Below are 18369 nucleotides of genomic sequence, written 5' to 3' on the forward strand. Positions count from 1 at the left end.
TGAGTGCTGCTTAGTATATATTTGTACATATAAGAATTGACACATAAATATTTATAATACACTATCAAAAGCAAGAACTTACCATTACTATATTACCAGTGAATATAATACTTAGATTTTTTGGAGATTTTTTTATTTAATTTATTTGTGTGAGTAAGTGTGTGTGTGCATGTATATGCAGGTGAGCAGAAAGGTCTATTGGATCTCCTTGGAGCTGGAGTTACAGGCATTTGTGAGCCACTGAATATGGGTTCTGGGATCCAAACTCCAGTCCTCTAATAGAGCAATAAGCACTTTTAACCCCTGAGCTATCTCTGCAACTCATTATTTTAGTGGTCAAATCATCCTTGTATTTGACTAGTGCCGTACCTTTTGAGCTAGCTTTTGTGTCTTTGACATGTTCCCTATGTTTTATTTTGGGTGTTAGTGAGTGGCATAGGAGAGTAGGTGTATGTTTTGTTGTGTTCGTGATGTGCCCACTCATGTGTGTGCACATGGATGTGGGGTGCGTGTGTGCATGAGCACGTGGGTGCCAGAGGTCAGGTCAGGGGTTTTTCTGCAGTCATTCTCTACCTTACTATCAGTTATTAGTTAAAGGACTAGGACTCCTTGAAAAAATAAATGATCCCACAGATGAGAGGCTGAAAGTAAGTTAGTAAAGTTTATGTATAATTTGAAATCAAGTCTTCAAAGAACAGTTGGAACAGTGCTGGGGAGATAGCTCAATTAAAGTACCACACAAGTGTGGGGACCCAAATTCAGATCCACAGAATCCACATTAAGCAAACTCAATTATATTCCCAGAGCCCACAAATACACTCTTCCTTCCCCTTAATTTTTATTTCTATATAGTAATTATAAAGCCACCTGAAATATATAGTGCATATCAGTATAGCTGTTAATATTTTTCATTTACTAGATTAAAATTTTGGTGTATATTCGTAAGGTATAAAATATACAATGAGTTGAGAATGGTGCTTGGATATGTGAGTCCTGCCTCTAGGGGAAAAAGTCGTGTTTTGGTTTGATTTTTTTTTTTGTCAAATGTAAATTCTGTACCAGGGCCAGGAAAGGACATTTTGGGATAATATTTACATCAACCACTTAATAAACTTTTTTTAAGATAGAATATAGTTCATAAAGCCAAGCTCAAGTAGCAGTTTGTTTTTCAGAAGTCATACTTTTTAATTCTTACAATAACTATATTTGAGTGTTTCTCATTTTTCCCCATCAGATATGTATTTACATCTACACAACCTATTAAAGCATACCAGTGGGTTAGTGTTTATGTACCTGTAATTCCACCTTTTGGAAGACTAGGGCAGAAGCTCACAAATTGGAAGCCAGACATGCTGGAACACTGGTTCAGGAATGGGTGGGGAATCCGTAATAAACAAGCGAGCCACTGATAACTTGATGGTTGCTGTTATTGTAATTTAGGTTTCCGGAGGTGAAGATGAAATCCAACAATTGCAAAAGGCATTGCTTGATTATTTGGATGAGAACACTGAAACTGACCCTTCGCTAGTGGTGAGATATGTGTTGCCTTTAATTTAAATTGTGCTCTAAAAGTAAATTGGGGTAGAGAAAGAGGAAATAAGATATTTGGAAATGTTTTTATAGACTTTTGTCTTGGTTTGCTTTTGGATTGAGACAGGGTTTCTCTGTGTAACAACCGTGACTGTCCTGCAACTCACTTTGTAGACCAGGCTGGCCTTGAACTCAGAGTTCTACCTGCCTCTGCCTCTGCCTCCTCAATACTGGGATTAAAGGCGTGTACCACCACCACTTGGTTTACAGATTATCTCTAAATCTAGACTAATCCTAAAAATGAGTATAGGTCACTCAGTGTTGAAGATGTCCCATTAGCACGTACAAAGATATATGTGTGTATACACTTCTTTGAAAATTAAGTAACATTTCCAGAATATAACAGGCCCTGTATACAATTTGTACATTTTGTAGGCCTGGTGTAAAGTTCATAAACAACACTGCACATAAACGCGTGGGGTGTTTTCAATTTATCTTTTAACTGGTCCGATAAAAAGAGCTGCAGTAGCCTCTGTATTGTTTTAGCTACCTAAGACAGATTTCTAACCTATAGTCTTAGAATAGATACACAGAAGTGCTTCTGTGCTGGCCGGTTTTATTGTATTTAATTTGTGTATTTCTTACACAGATAAGAGTTGAAAACAGTTGGTGGTATTTTATCTTCACTACTTTATGCATTTATCCTAAACTTTCCCAGTAGTCTTACTACCAAGTCTTACTGAGTCATGTGAATGTCTACCTCATGTAGTTGATAGTACTAGTCTGTCTATATGTAATAATCATTTTTATTAAGTTAGTTTTTTACATTAACAACTTTATAATTAAATGTAAAAAAAGAAAATTCTATATTACAGGATATTTCAGAATTTTATCAGTCTTTTAAATCTGCTTCTTTCTGATAGAGGTTATTTTAAAGAAAACTACAGTACTATTCCTGACTAATTAGAAATATTATTAATTGCATCAACTCAGATTTATCTACTGTGTTTGCAGTTTTCCCGTAAATTCTATATAGCGCAGTGGTTCCGTGACACAACTCTGGAGACAGAAAAGGCAATGAAGTCACAGAAAGATGAGGAGTCGTCTGACGCAGCACACCATGCAAAAGAACTGGAGACAACCGGGCAGATCATGCACCGCGCCGAGAACCGGAAGAAGTTTCTTCGAAGCATTATCAAAACCACACCTTCTCAGTTCAGCACATTAAAGTAAGATGCGGGGAAATGGGCTAGAGATATGTGAAGTGTAGAGAGCTATTTAAAAGAACATATCAAGTCACACACGGTGCTTTCTGTTGTAGGATGAACTCTGATACTGTGGACTATGATGATGCGTGCTTGATTGTTCGATATTTGGCCTCTATGAGGCCGTTTGCCCAGAGCTTTGATATTTATTTGACACAGGTAAATTGATTGATCTGATTATTTTTTTCTTCTGGTTACTTTTGGAGATGGTGGACAGTGTGTGATCTTTGTTGAGGGTAGTGTTGATGGATTGTGGCAGCAGCATTTGTCTCTGTTCCTTGTTTTTCATTAGCTAGGCCTGCCCTCTACATATTGATCTTGTACAAACAAATGGACATGTGTTTGTATGGCCCTATAAAAGTAAATTTTCATTTATCGAATCATAGCAAATAATACTACCTTTGATAAAAGTTACATATAAGATTTTAGTGAAGCTCAGTGTTATTAAATATATAAACTAAACGTATATGTATGTTTAACTGAGAATACTGAAGTAAAGGAAAATACTGAAAATATAGAATACTTTTGTATGTATACTGGTCTAACTCAAGATTTTGGACCAGTAAGATGATAGCTTACACATACATACGAACACACACACACACACACACAAAACATATATTTTCATGCTGTATTGTGTTAAGGATTTTAAAATTTATGAGAATGTTAATGTTTGCCTGGCAGATACTACGAGTTCTTGGTGAAAATGCAATTGCTGTTCGAACAAAAGCCATGAAGTGTTTGTCTGAGGTTGTTGCTGTAGACCCCAGTATTCTAGCAAGGGTAAGAGCGAAAGTGCTTTGTTTTACTTTTCTTCTCAAATTTGAAGGTCCTCTCTGCTGCTGTAAGTGACATTTTGTTTCTCTCCCTCTTCTTTAGCTTGACATGCAGCGCGGAGTTCATGGGCGATTAATGGATAACTCCACTAGTGTTCGAGAGGCAGCAGTGGAGTTGCTAGGTCGCTTTGTCCTGTGCCGCCCTCAGCTTGCTGAGCAGTATTATGACATGCTGATTGAAAGAATATTGGTATTTGTCTTCTAGCTTATAGTAACCTATGAATACATACCTTACCTTAAACATCACACCTCATTTTAACTTTAGTATAAAATTTATAACTTAATCTAAAAAGAATAAATGTGAATCACATTTTTTCTATTGCTTAATCTGAACCGTATCACCATTCTAAAGAAGGTTATGCTTTGAAGAGGCAAGTATTTTAAAGCCCATTGTTGGTAAAACTTAGACCCATTTTTCAGTTATCCTTAGGCCGGTTTATAATCACTAATTAGTAGTAATCATGTATGATAATTAACTGTTTTTTGGATAGGACTCTGGAGTAATTATATTGTCTTTGCAGTGTGTGTGTGTCTGTCTGTCTACGTACAAATTACTTCCATGGCAGGCAAACCACCCACTTCAAGCATATTGATTTCTTATAGAGCTATACATTGATGCATTAGCACACAGTGTTATACATTGCTGCAATGACAAGGTTTTGACATTACCATTAGTATAGTACAAAAATAGTTAATTCAAAACATTTTACTTGGTTTAGCTTAAACACTTTGTTTGCTACGTCATAGATGGTATTCTGAAATTTTATCACCTTAGTTAAATCCAGCAAATTTATTCTCTGGTCTTGTGTTCATTACTAAGTATAGATAGATGTTATGTCATATTATTTAAATATATAAAAAATAATTTTCAGTTAGCAAATAGGGACTGTAATGATTATGAGAAATCTTTAGTTTTATTTTGTCAAATTTCTTTCACACACCTAAAACATCTGAAATTTTCTAACATTTGAAAATACATTTTGTTCTTAGGATACTGGTATCAGTGTCAGGAAAAGAGTAATAAAGATTTTAAGAGACATCTGTATTGAACAACCAACATTTCCAAAAATTACAGAAATGTGTGTAAAAATGATTCGTAGAGTCAATGATGAAGAGGGCATTAAGGTAAGATGAAAATCTGATCATATGAAATTTCTTTTTTATTAATGTTACAATTTTTAGGTGCATATTGAATCTAATTTTTTATTTTGTTTCTAGACTTTATATTATTAAAATGTGATCTTTTCCAACCTATTCAACCATTACAGTATTTATTTAACTATAATGACTGTATTCTATCCAAAATTATTACTAGATTGAAATTGCAGTGATTTTCAAATAGTATGTTAATGATTTTCAGTTACAGACTTGCCAATAGCCTGTAAGGCCTTTTCTTCATTGAAGTTCCCTTCTCTCAGACGACTTTAGCTAGTGTCTGGTTGACATAAAACGATCCTGTATAATTGACCCCTTGTCAGCTTGACACACAAAAGCTGGAAAGTCACAACCTTTCTTTTCTTGTTTGTCCTCAAGATCTAACATTAATATGAACACCGTAATTCGAAACATTTTACAAACTTAAAAAGTCCCACAGTCTTACAAATTCAAACACTTTCAAGTCTCTTAAAGTAGAAACTCTCCCAAGTGTGGACTACTATAAAATCAAAATTAAGTTAAAACACTTCTATTTCATGAGGGAAAAAAATGAGGGCACAGATAAATGCAAAACCAAATTCCAACAGTGTAAGTCACTCAATGTCCAATATCTAGGACTCACTAATGTCTTCCAGGCTCCTCCAAAAGGCCTGGGTCACTTCTCAGGTTCCACAGTCTGGGAAACACACAGCTTGTCCTCTGAACTCAGGCTGGATCCACTCCACACACAGCTGCTGCTGTTTCTGACAGTCTTCCTGTGGTATTGACATCTTCAAAATGCTGGCATCTCCCATTGCCACTGTGCTCGCTTTCACCAATAGGCTCTCTTCATGATGCAAAGCCTCATCTTTTCTGCATGACCCCTTCAGTTCAGTCCTGGGGCTTCCACTGCCACTCTAGCTGCACCTTCACAAGTAGCCTCCCCTGACTTCTTAATAGTGCCAAACCTCAGCTGAGTGCACTCCAAAACAAGTACCACTTGGGAGGCATGACCAAGTTTGGGTCCCAGCACAAGGTACTATCTTGGCTACATCTGAATACAGCTTCTTTTTTTTTTTTTTTTTTTAATATTTTTTATTACGTATTTTCCTCATTTACATTTCCAGTGCTATCCCAAAAGTCCCCCATACCCTCCCCCCACTCCTCTACCCACCCATTCCCACTTTTTGGCCCTGGCATTCCCCTGTACTGGGTCATATAAAGTTTGCAAGTCCAATGGGCCTCTCTTTCCAGAGATGGCCAACCAGGCCATCTTTTTGATAAATATGCAGCTAGAGTCAAGAGCTCTGGGATACTGGTTAGTTCATATTGTTGTTCCATCTATAGGGTTGCAGATCCCTTTAGCTCCTTGGGTATTTTCTCTAGCTCCTCCATTGGGGGCCCTGTGATCCATCCAATAGCTGACTGTGAGCATCCACTCCTGTGTTTGCTAGGCCCCGGCATAGTCTCACAAGAGACAGCTTCTTTATGCTGACTCTGAGCAAACACTTGTCAAAAGATTTCACCTGAGTGATGCTGGTCTCTGCTTGATAATCACCAATTTGTCAGCTCCCGCTGGCCAACATCAATTGTCACAGTAAAACAAAGTTTTTTCTTTAGTGTTTCTAGTGTTTTGTTAACCACAACTTATTCTTCAGCCATAGCTTACCAGAACCACAAATTCTTAACTCAAAATATCAAGCAGCTCTAATAGTCATTAAGGAACTCTCAAACTGCCTCCACCTTCTGCATTGCTGTCAACATTCTACCACGCTCCCACAGGACAGCTCACCAAGCTTTAAACACCCAATGGGTTTGGGTTTGGGTTTGGTTTTTTGGGTTTTTTTGCCCAAAGATCTAAAGACCTTCCACCATCTTCCCAAAAATAATATGGTCAGATCTATGACAAGAGTGGCCCACTCTCCTGGTACCAATTTCTGTCCTAGTCAGGTTTGCTGTTGCCATGATAAAATGCCATGAACAAAGGAACTTTGGGGTGAAGAGGTTTGTGTAGCTTACTGTTCGCCTCACTCTTCAGCACTCGAAGAAGTCAGGACAGGACCTCAAGCAGGGCAGCAACCTGACGGCAGAAGCTCATGCTTACTGGTGCTGCTTACTGGCTTCCTCCATCTGGCTGGCCCAGCCTGCTTTGTTATTGAACCCAGGACCAATCTTAAGGAGGCATTTTCTTTTTTGTTTGTTTGTTTTTTTAATTAGATATTTTTTTTCATTTACATTTCAAATGCTATCCCGAAAGTTCCCTATACCCTCCCTCCACCCTGCTCCCCTACCCATCCACTCCCACTTCTTAGCCCTGGCTTATAAAGTTTGCAAGACCAAGGGGCCTCTCTTCCTAGTGATGGCCGACTAGGCCATCTTCTGCTACATATGCAGCTAGAGACACGAGCTCTGGGGTACTGGTTAGTTCATATTGTTGTTCCACCTATAGGGTTGCAGACCCCTTCAGCAAGGAGGCATTTTCTTAATTGAGATTCCCTCCTCTCAGTTAACTTTAGCTTGTGTTAAGTTGATATAAAACTATCCCACACAAGTTTCTTCCTTTAAAGCAATAAAATGGAGCTATGTAGATACTGGGTAAGAGCAATTTTTTACAAACATGAGAACCTGAGTTCAAATCTCCAGCATCCACATAAAAAGCTGGACATGACTGCATATGCCTTAACTCTAGCATTGGGCAGGTGGAGACAGGCAGGTTTCAAAGGCTTTTTAGCCAACCTGACCAAAGCAGCAAGCTTCTAGTTCAGTGAGAGATCATGTCTCAAGGCAGCTAGGTAAAAAGGTAATAGATGTAGACACCTGGATGTCCTGTTGCTCTTTTATGTGCATTCATGGCAGGGATGCACACACACACACACACAGACATAAAAGTGGTTTTAGTCTGATCAAAAACAATTCAGGGGTTGAAAAGATGGCTCATCATTGTGCTTGCTGGTCTTGCAGAGAACCCAGGTTCAGTTCCAGCACCCACACCAGGTAGCTCACAGCCACCTGCACCCCAGTTCTAGAGGACCCAACACCTCCTCTGGCTCCTGCAGGCACTTGCACACAGGTGATGCGTATACACACAGGCACACAACACACATATTTTTTTTAAGTATTTTTATGCAGAAGCCGACAGTTAAACATGGTTTTACCCATCCACTATTTGAAATCTTAACCCATTAGACAAAGTTCATAATTAGCAAAAATCTGTTGTTTTAATCCCAAGAAAACCTTTTAATTAACATTTCTTTTAATAACTAGCTATAGCTTTGTGTTGGGCTTTAATGAGAATTCACAATTAATTATAAGGTTGCAGTCTTTGTTAGTAATTGATTGGGTTTCTTTTTCTCCTTCTAGAAATTAGTAAATGAAACATTCCAAAAGCTCTGGTTTACTCCAACTCCACATAATGACAAAGAAGCAATGACAAGGAAGATTTTAAACATCACTGATGTGGTAAGAAGCATGGACCGGGGTGTGGTCACTGAGATTAAGGCCAGCTGATGCATTGCCATGGTGACATGCTGTGCTTGCCACTCAGTACTGCTTCCCTTTCTGGGACATCTGGGACCTAAGAGAAAGAGAAAGGGTTTACACTCGGATTTCTCAATACTCATGTGTATAAGCATTATTATTGGTGTTTTCCTATTCTTCCATCATGAAAAACAGAAAAAAAAACCCAAGAGAATATGTTTTTTAGTTATTACATAAATGAGCTATAAGCCGGGCATGGTGACGCACTCCTTTAATCCCAGCACTCGGGAGGCAGAGGCAGGTGGATTTCTGAGTTTGAGGCCAGCCTGGTCTACAGAGTGAGTTCCAGGACAGCAGGGCTGGCTACACAGAGAAACCCTGTCCCAGAAAATAAATAAATAAATAAATAAGCTATAATTTGCTGATCCAGAATGCTTTCTCTGTGTTGAATATTAGAATTTTTATATATACTCAGTTACATGGTCATTTCTATTTCACAGTTACCAATAAATCTTAGAGAGTGAAGAAACAAAACACTTTTTTCCATTGTTTGAAACCTTACAGATTTTTCTGATAGAATATGTCAAGCTATTTTTTTTATAATTTGGTATCATAATCAGTTTTAATATTAAACTGATTTCTTTAATGTTTTTCATAAGTGTTTGAGTTACTGAAAAAAATAATTTAAGTATAACTTTTCAAATTAAAAAAGCATGCATATACTTCATGCTACAGCATAACTATAGTACCTGTTGTAAAATAGATGTCTTTTGTTTTAATTTTTGAGATATAATACAATTTCAACATTTCTCCCTTCTCTTTCCTTCCTCTAAACCCCTCCTTGCTCTCTTTGAGATTCATGGTCTCTCTTCCTTGTGAATATGACTACTTCCTTGTGGACATAACTATACATATATACTCCACAATGTAACTTGCACAAGTCTTTATAACGTTATTATAAATGCCTTATTTTAAGAATTTTATTACCTTTTCACCGTAGGTTGCAGCATGTAGAGATACTGGATATGACTGGTTTGAGCAACTCCTTCAAAATGTGAGTGTAATTTTGATAGCATGAAATTTAATAAAGGGTCTTTATCATTTTAAGAAGGAACTTTGCATGTCCTAAATATTTATGTTTTAGCAGGTGAAGCTTATTGCACTATGTTAAGCTGTGTCTTTTAAGTTGGTTATTGAATCACTTATCCAGTTGACTGCTAAGTTCTCTGAATTGCTAGTTGAAATTCTAGCTATACTTTCAGATAGTTTTTTTCTTATCCCTTTAATCTAGAACAGTAGTTCTTATCCTTCATAATGCTGCAACCCTTTATTAATATAGTTCCTCATACTGTGATATATGGTGATACCAAACCATAACGTTATTTCATGTTTACTTTATAACTGTGATTGGGCTCCGATTTTGAATAGTGATGTAAATTCTGACATACAGGATATGTGATACGTGACCCCAAAGTGGCCTTGACCCACAAGTTGAGAAGCACTAATCCTACTAAGGCCTACTCATGAGATCTATAAATGAATATAAAAATAACATTAAGTTAAATAAAACAAATAATTATTTGGCCTATTACAAAATATGTGGCATTTCTTTTAGTGGTGTGAAATTAAGCCACAGTTAGTGCTTTCAGAAGCTTTCAAATAAGAGTCTTTAAAGTTACCAGCGTGGTTCCTTCCCGTCTGTGTAGGAGGTGGGAAGTGTGTGTGCATGTGTGGAATCTAGAGGAGAATGTAGGTGTTCTTTCAGTCTGTCTTGTTCTCTTAAGACTCTCACCCTCTCCCTGACACTCACCCATCTGCCTAGGCTCGTGAGGCAGTAAGCTCCCCATAGCCTCCTGTTTCCACCCCCAGTGCTGGGGATGCAGACACATACAGCCATGCCCGGCTTGTCCGTGCCTGTTCAGGACGTGAAGTATGTTCCTTACCCTTGCACAGCAAGTCTCTCACTCACTGACTTAGTTCTCCAACACTTCTTTGGAGGCAATATCTCACAACAGGGTTTCTCTGTGCAGCTTTGGCTGTCCTGGAATTTACTTTGTAGACCAGGCTGGCCTTGAACTCAAGATCTTCCTGCCTCTGCCTCCTGAGTGCTAGTTGAAAAGAGAATTAAGAGTAATAATTGTTGCCCTTGCAGAAGACCTGAGTTCAATTCCCAGTATCCAAATGACAGCGCACACCTATTTGTAATTCCAGTCCCAGACAATCTGACACACTGTTGTAACCTCTGAGGTCATTAGACATGCAGGTAGTCCATATCCATCCATGCAGGTAAGATACTCATACACATAAAACAGTAACTAGATGTAAATAAAAAAGACATTGTGTCTGTAGGCACTACTACTCAGTTAGGGCTGTACCTTTCTACCCTAGAAATGTAAAATCTGAAATACTCCCCAGTTCAAAATCTTTGAGCACTGAGCTGATTCCACAGATTGAAAATCCCCCACATTTGGCAGTGGTGGCACACACGTTTAATCCTCACATTTGGGAGTTCAAGGCCAGCCTGGTCTACAGAGCAAATTCCAAGACAGGTAAAACTACACAGAAACCCTGTCTTGAAAACCCAAGATTTAAAAAAAAAAGAAAGAAAATTCCATACCTAATCTTTTGATAGCCAGAACTCAGGCATACTAAAATTACTTCTAGCAGTTTATATAAGGAATATATGAAACTTAAGTGAGTATTATATTTAGGTCTCTGTCCCTTACTGAAGCTTCTCCTTGTGCTGTATGCATATACTCTAAAATCCTGAAGACTTAAACATGCCACATAAAGAGTTCTATCCTATATAATCACTCTGGGAAAGAGTATTTGATAGTATTTACTCAAAAAGGTGAATATTCATATGTATTATACCCAGTATTTCTGCTCTAAGATGTATATTCAAGAAAACATTGTCCATGTGAATTAGAACACATATACAAGTGTACTTCACTAAGAGCTGACTTACTCTTTACCCACAAGAGGAAGACTGCTATAGAGCGCTGAAATAAACAAGCTGAATTAGAGTTACATCATAATGTTTTGTAAAAACACAAGTCCCAAAACATGAATACTTTTGTTGAAGTTGGAAATTAAAACAAAACAAAACAAAACAAAAAGCAGGACCAGGAATGGTAATATAGGCCATTAATCCCAGCACTCAAAAGAGTCAAGGGATGAGATCTCTGTGAGTTCAAGGCCAGCCTGGTCTATACATTCAGCTCCAGGTCAGTCAGGGCTACATAATGAGATCCTGTGTCAGATTATTATTTATAATTAATACATTAAAACACATACCCAATCAACAGTGATAGTGTCATGAACCAAAATTTATAATAAATTATTTTGCACTTATCTGTGATATCTTTTGTTTTTGTTTTTTGTTTTTTTTCCCACATTTTTTATTAGATATTTTCTTCATTTACATTTCAAATGCTATCATAAAAGTCCCCTATACCCTCCCCCCGCCCTGCTCCCCTACCCACTCACTCCCACTTCTTGGCCCTGGCATTCCCCTGTACTGGGGCATATAAAGTTTGCAATACCAAGAGGCCTCTCTTCCCAGTTATAGCAGACTAGGCCATCTTCTACTACATATGCAGCTAGAGATACGAGCTCTAGGGGTACTGATTAGTTCATATTGTTGTTCCACCTATAGGGTTGCAGACCCCTTCAGCTCTTGGGTACTTTCTCTAGCTATAGATGACTGTGAGCATCCACTTCTGTATTTGCCAGGCACTGGCAAAGCCTCATAGGAGACACCTATATCAGGGTCCCTTCAGCAAAATCTTGCTGGCATATGCAATAGTGTCTGTGTTTGGTGGCTGATTATGGGATGGAACCCCAGGTGGGGCAGTCTCTGGATGGTCCATCCTTTCGTCTTAGCTCCAAACTTTGTCTCTGCAACTCCTTCCATGGATATTTTATTCCCTATTCTAGGGAGGAACGAAGTATCCACACGTTGGTCTTCCTTCTTGAGTTTCTTGTGTTTTGGAAATTGTATCTTAGGTATTCTAGGTTTCTGGGCTAATATCCACTTATCAGTGAGTGCATATCAAGTGACTTCTTTTGTGATTGGGTTACCTCATTCAGGATGATATCCTCCAGATACATCCATTTGCCCAAAAATTTCATAAATTCATTGTTTTTAATGGCTGAGTAGTACTCCATTGTGTAAATGTACCACGTTTTCTGTATCCATTCCTCTGTTGAGGGACATCTGGGTTCTTTCCAGCTTCTGGCTATTATAAATAGGTTTACTATGAACATAGTGGAGCATGTGTCCTTCTTACCAGTTGGAACATCTTCTGGATATATGCCCAGGAGAGGTATTGCTGGATCTAGCGGTAGTACTATGTCCAATTTTCTGAGGAACCGCCAGACTGATTTCCAGAGTGGTTGTACCAGCTTGCAATTCCACCAGCAATGGAGGAGGAGTGTTCCTCTTTCTCCACATCCTTGCCAGCATCTGCTGTCACCTGAATTTTTGATCTTAGCCATTCTGACTGGTGTGAGATGGAATCTCAGGGTTGTTTTGATTTGCATTTCCCTGATGATTAAGGATGCTGAACATGTTTTCAAGTGCTCTCAGCCCTTAGGTATTCCTCAGTTGAGAATTCTTTGTTTAGCTCTGTACACCATTTTTTAATGGGGTTATTTGAATTTCTGGAGTCCAGCTTCTTGAGCTCTTTGTATATATTGGATATTAGTCCCCTATCAGATTTAGGATTGGTAAAAATTCTTTCCCTATTCATTGGTGGCCTTTTTGTCTTATTGACGGTGTCTTTTGCCTTACAGAAGCTTTGCAATTTTGTCAATTCTTGATCTTACAGCACAAGCCATTGCTATTCTCTTACATGATATCTTAAGAGGGAAAAAAAAGAACAAAAACAGTTTTTGGTGATCACCCCAAGTAAACCAATCTCTAGAGTGCTATGTTCATAACTGCACATAAGAATGAATCAACACAGCAACCACATGGTGGCTTACAACTATGTGTAATGGGATCCAATGCCTTCTTCTGGTGTGTCTTAAAGACAGCTATAGTATCCTCATACTATATATAAATGCTCATACAATAAATAAATGCTTTCTTTTAAAAAAAAAAAAAACGTTGTTTTAAAAAAAAAAAGTGTGGATCAATGAAAACTTGTACTTCACAATTGAATTTGGTTAAATCAAGACTGTCTTCCATTTATTTTTTTAATTGAATAGTGATGCTGTGTATATATTCCATACTGTTATGGTTGCCGTCACTCATTTTTAATTATCCAGGCAATTTTTTTTAACTTGAGGACAATTTTATTAAAATTTGAAAAACAAAAACAGCAGGACAGAGGCAGAAGAATCTTGTTCAAGAACAAGCAGAACTGCATAGACAGACCCTGTCCCCAAGGGGGAAGAAAACAGAAAGGAAGTGTCTGATAGCTTCCAAGAAAATTAAATGCAATTTTCTTTTAATATCCTTAGAAATATTTGGTTAATCATTATTGGCAAAACAGATATAGGTTAAGTCATTTTTCTCCAGTGACTATAAGAGTGGATTGGTTTTTTTTTTTTTTTTTTTTTTTTACTATAGGTAGGCCTCCCTCTTTCTCCTCATTGTTCTTCATAGTATTTGTAAACACAGTTTCTTTATGGTTTGGCAAAGAATGAAGCAGAAGAAATCTGCCAAAGTATATGCCATTATGCTCTATAATTGAGAGGCTTAAGGTAGAATTCAGATACAGTTACTAATTATTTAAAATCAATCAGCTAGCAGTGGGTGGAGTTCTGTGACTGTGGCTGGCATGAGAGAAAACTTACCTTTCCTGTGTTTCTGCAGTATCTGGCTCTGTACTCAGCAGTCTACATACTCAAATTGTTGGCCTTATAAATTACTGATTTAAAGAATATTTTTAAATATGTCATGTATTTTGGCTTTATTTGTATTTAATATTAAGAACTGAAAATGGTTGTTGACATTTAATGCATGTACATTATTATTATTGTTGTCTGATGAATAATTTTACTGGAATTTTTTTCTATGTATACATATATAGTTGTTGAAGTCTGAAGAGGATTCCTCATATAAACCTGTGAAGAAAGCTTGTACCCAACTTGTTGATAACCTAGTTGAACATATTCTTAAATATGAGGAATCTCTAGCTGGTAAGCTATTTTATATATTAGTCTGTAAGTTAATTTTCATGTTATTTTTAATTTTGGCCCTTAAGTTTTACCTCTAGATATGCTTGCCTAATAACTAGTTACATCACTTTTAAAGGTAATTTGGTTTTCATGATATAAATTTGTTGGACAGTTCATTTTAGATTATATTCTAAGATTACCTAAATAAAACAGTATAATAAAAGCATAAATCTCATCTCCTCTACACATCTCTCAATATGTACTTTTAGATATCATATTAAATAAGAATGAAGTCTAGAGCCCAGAATTTTTCTAAAATGGCATCACAAAACTGTTTGGAATTATTTCAGTTATAGAAAACTTTCAAAGAAGTTGCATTAACTATTGTAATATTTTAAAATATAATACTATATTTCTAATACTGTTCATAGTTGTATAAAATTCTCTTAATACTTAATGTTTAATCTTAAATATTTCTTAATCTTAATTTTTAATCTATTGAAACTGTCTATGTAAATTAAATATTTAATATTGTATATTATCAGTTATATGAGTCACATATCTGAAACCTGTTATCAATAATTACATAAGTCATATTTGGTACTACTACATAAAAGCACAGACTTTTACCATCTCGCTTCCCATTTCTTTTTTTTTTTTTTTTTTTTTTTTTGGTTTTTTCGAGACAGGGTTTCTCTGTGTAGCCCTGGCTGTCCTGGAACTCACTTTGTAGACCAGGCTGGCCTCGAACTCAGAAATCCGCCTGCCTCTGCCTCCCGAGTGCTGGGATTAAAGGCGTGTGCCACCACGCCCGGCTCGCTTCCCATTTCTTGATGTCCACAATGAGGAGCTGCAGTAGACCTCAGTTTCTCCATTGGGACTGACTGCCTAGCTGAGGTGGCATTTGCACCTAAGGGAAATGCAGATATCCCACACAGGGCCTGTTGCTGTTTTTCTTTAATTTTCCCTTCCCCCATATATACCTCTTTTTTTCTTTATTTCTCTAATCATAGACTTCATTGGTGACATTAATATTCACTAATGCTCGATGTTACTAATCATCTCTAAAAATAAGTATTTTTTAAGAGCCAAAATACCTCCTAACTAGCTTCCTTTGACTGTGTTTTGCGTAACTGCGTATTGAGTATTGATCCTAATTCTCTTTTTGTCACTTCCATTATTTAACATTCTCATTGGTACTCTAAATACAAATGTCTTACTTCTCTCTCTTTTTTTTTTTCTAGACTCAGACAATAAAGGTGTAAATTCTGGAAGATTGGTAGCTTGCATAACCACTTTGTTCTTATTCAGCAAAATAAGACCCCAACTCATGGTTAAACATGCCATGACTATGCAGCCGTACCTCACCACTAAATGTAGTGTGAGTATAAGTGCTTTCTGTTGGTTGGCTGGTTTTCTGAGACAGGGTTTCTCTGTGCACAGGCCCTGGCTGTCCTGGAACTCATTCTGTAGAGATTGGGCTGCTTCTGCCTCCCAAGTGCTGGGATTAATGGCGTACATGCACCACCACACCTTGCTTGTGCTGTCTTGTTTTTTTCTTTTCGTGCATGCAACAGGCAGTAAGTGCCTTACATTTAGAATTCACATGTGCTAGCCACATTCTCACTGACAGGCAATCTGTATCATTGACTGAAATACATATTCTAATGCTGAGTACAAGCTATCTAAAAACATCAACTTTCTGATACATTATAATTAAAATCTAGGTTGTATTTCCCTGTTAGTTCTTACTGTATAACTGTTTAAAAAATATTGTAACTTTTGTTAAGACCTCAGCTGTGAATAAAGCAGAAATTATAACTTAAAGAAACTTACTATATTTAGGATTCTTAATTTACAATTCATTTGCTTCTATAATAGATTTGTTTTACTTTTATTATAGAGCCATATGTTGAATATGGAATATTAGAGACATTGATATATTAGCATATGCTAGGCTCTCCTAAAATAAAATGAAAATTCACAAAACATTGCTTAAATAAAAATAAAAAACAATAATGTAAATCGTGAGATTTTTTTTTATACCAGATGTATAGCAATTGTGAATTTTTACATGTGCTAAATTTTAAAATATTCTAGAAATTTATACAGTTTTTAATTGTTTATATACTGTGTCCCCATTGTTTCTAAAAAATTTTTTTAAATTTATTATTATATGTAAGTGCACTGTAGCTGTCTTTAGACACACCAGAAGAGGGCGTCAGATCTCATTAGGGGTGGTTGAGCCAACATGTCCTTGCTGGGATTTGAACTCAGGGCCTTCAGAAGAGCAGTCAGTACTCTTAACCACTAAGCCATCTCTCCAGCCCTGTTTCTAAAGATTTAATAGTTTTCTCTACTAAATTTGATGTTTTGGTTTTTTTTTTTTTTTTTTTTTTTCTGTTATCTATTGTGAGGCAATTTCTCCTTGATTTATAAGTTCTCTATGAAAACCTCATGACTACTTGAGAATTTTTTAAGAATCAAGGAAAGTTGTATAGAATAAGAAACAAATTGTTTAAAACATCATATACTACATCTAAGGCACTAATCCTGTCTTCAGATCCAGAAATAACTTAGCTTCATAGCCACTATGTGGCTCACAGTTGACTTGCAGCTGTTCAACACTGAGCTCCCCAGCCCCAGCACTGTACTTGAGTGTGTGCTGTCTCCCTCAGAGTCTGGCTTACAGTGTGAGCCATCATCCTTCTGGCATGCACTCAGAAACACTGTTGCACTCGCTCATCCCATTGTCCACGTTCTGAGGAATGGACTTAGAGCATTGGGGAAACTTGGGGGTTGGTTTGCTTTTCCATAGGCTTTGTTTGATTTGGGGGAGATTGTTGGATATGATCTTTAGCTCTTTTGAAATGTGGTGCATGACTATGAGAATCATCATTTTTTTTACCCTTTGCTAATAATCTATCAGGTATTTTAAAAATGATTTCCTTTTATTCCATTTCCAAGAAAATTAACTGTTTTTTTTGTGATACTGTCCATTTGGACTTCATTTTTATAAATTTTTATAAATATACTGACCATTTGGGCTTCATTTTTATTCATGGTTTTCCTATTTTCTTTGAATTATGTGCCTTTTAAGTTTTGGAGATTTTGTGAATAACTTAAACATTTTAGTTGTTTAACCAGCCGTAGTGGTACGTGCCTTTGATCCCAGCTCTCTGGAGGCAGAGGCAGGCAGATCTCTGAATCAAGCACAGCCAAGCCTCAGTGGAGAGGCCTTGTCTCCAGGGAGGGGAAAAGTGTTCATCAAACCTTTGTTTTCCTTCTTCCTCCTCCTCCTCCTTCTTCTTCTTCTTCATTTTTAATTTTTATGTGGAAATCATCCTATCCATCTCCTGGAAGGAGAAATAGATATGATATAGGAATGTTTTAGTCAGTAAAAAACAGTAATGTTGCTTTAAGAGAGAAAAATAAGGTGAGCATAGGACAAGCGGAAAAAGACTGTGTTGTGGGGCAGCAGAGATGGCTGAGTGGCTAAGAACAAGACCCAGGTTCAGCTCCTAGCATCCACATGTTGGCTTACAACCATCTGTAACTGTAGTTCCAGAGTATCCAATGCCCTCTTCTGACCCTCATGGGTGCTAAGCATACATACATACATAAAAATAGGCAAAATTCTGATACACATGTACATTAAAATAAATAACACCAAAATTTTTTCATGTGCTTAGTTACCTGTTTTAATCAAAGAAAATCTAAAAGTATAAATTAAAAAGCCTTCTACCTAGTTCTGAGATAATAAATATATTTATTAAGTAAAATACACTTGCGACAGTATTTCTCAGATCCAGCACTATTCACTGTTGGTAAGATCTATTGTTTGTATTCAACAGCATCTTTTGGTCTCTCACTGTGACAACTACAAATTCTCCTGACATTGCAAAATACTTGTAGGTAGAAAATAGCATTGTCACCCACAGGTGAGAACTGTTAGGTTAATAGCCTTCATTAAGAAGGTATATTATCACTTAGATATG

The 18369-nt window shown here is 37.0% G+C and overlaps 1 protein-coding gene across 3 annotated transcripts in view; it reads left to right on the forward strand.

The window, feature by feature from the left end:
* Nipbl (NIPBL cohesin loading factor) overlaps window positions 1–18369 on the forward strand; it is a 170710-nt gene that overhangs the window by 134759 nt on the left and 17582 nt on the right. For all 3 annotated transcript variants that reach the window (XM_021183780.3, XM_021183779.3, XM_029469689.2), the window contains exons 25-34: window positions 1441–1530; window positions 2545–2759; window positions 2852–2954; window positions 3480–3578; window positions 3675–3821; window positions 4622–4756; window positions 8126–8224; window positions 9243–9296; window positions 14284–14392; window positions 15616–15752. In XM_021183780.3, coding sequence (XP_021039439.1) covers window positions 1441–1530; window positions 2545–2759; window positions 2852–2954; window positions 3480–3578; window positions 3675–3821; window positions 4622–4756; window positions 8126–8224; window positions 9243–9296; window positions 14284–14392; window positions 15616–15752 — 1188 coding nt within the window. The remainder of the gene's footprint in view (window positions 1–1440; window positions 1531–2544; window positions 2760–2851; window positions 2955–3479; window positions 3579–3674; window positions 3822–4621; window positions 4757–8125; window positions 8225–9242; window positions 9297–14283; window positions 14393–15615; window positions 15753–18369) is intronic.

This window comes from Mus caroli, unplaced genomic scaffold (genome assembly GCF_978045245.1).
Source record: "Mus caroli unplaced genomic scaffold, Mus_caroli_1 scaffold_16, whole genome shotgun sequence".
Classification (NCBI taxonomy): domain Eukaryota; kingdom Metazoa; phylum Chordata; class Mammalia; order Rodentia; family Muridae; genus Mus; species Mus caroli.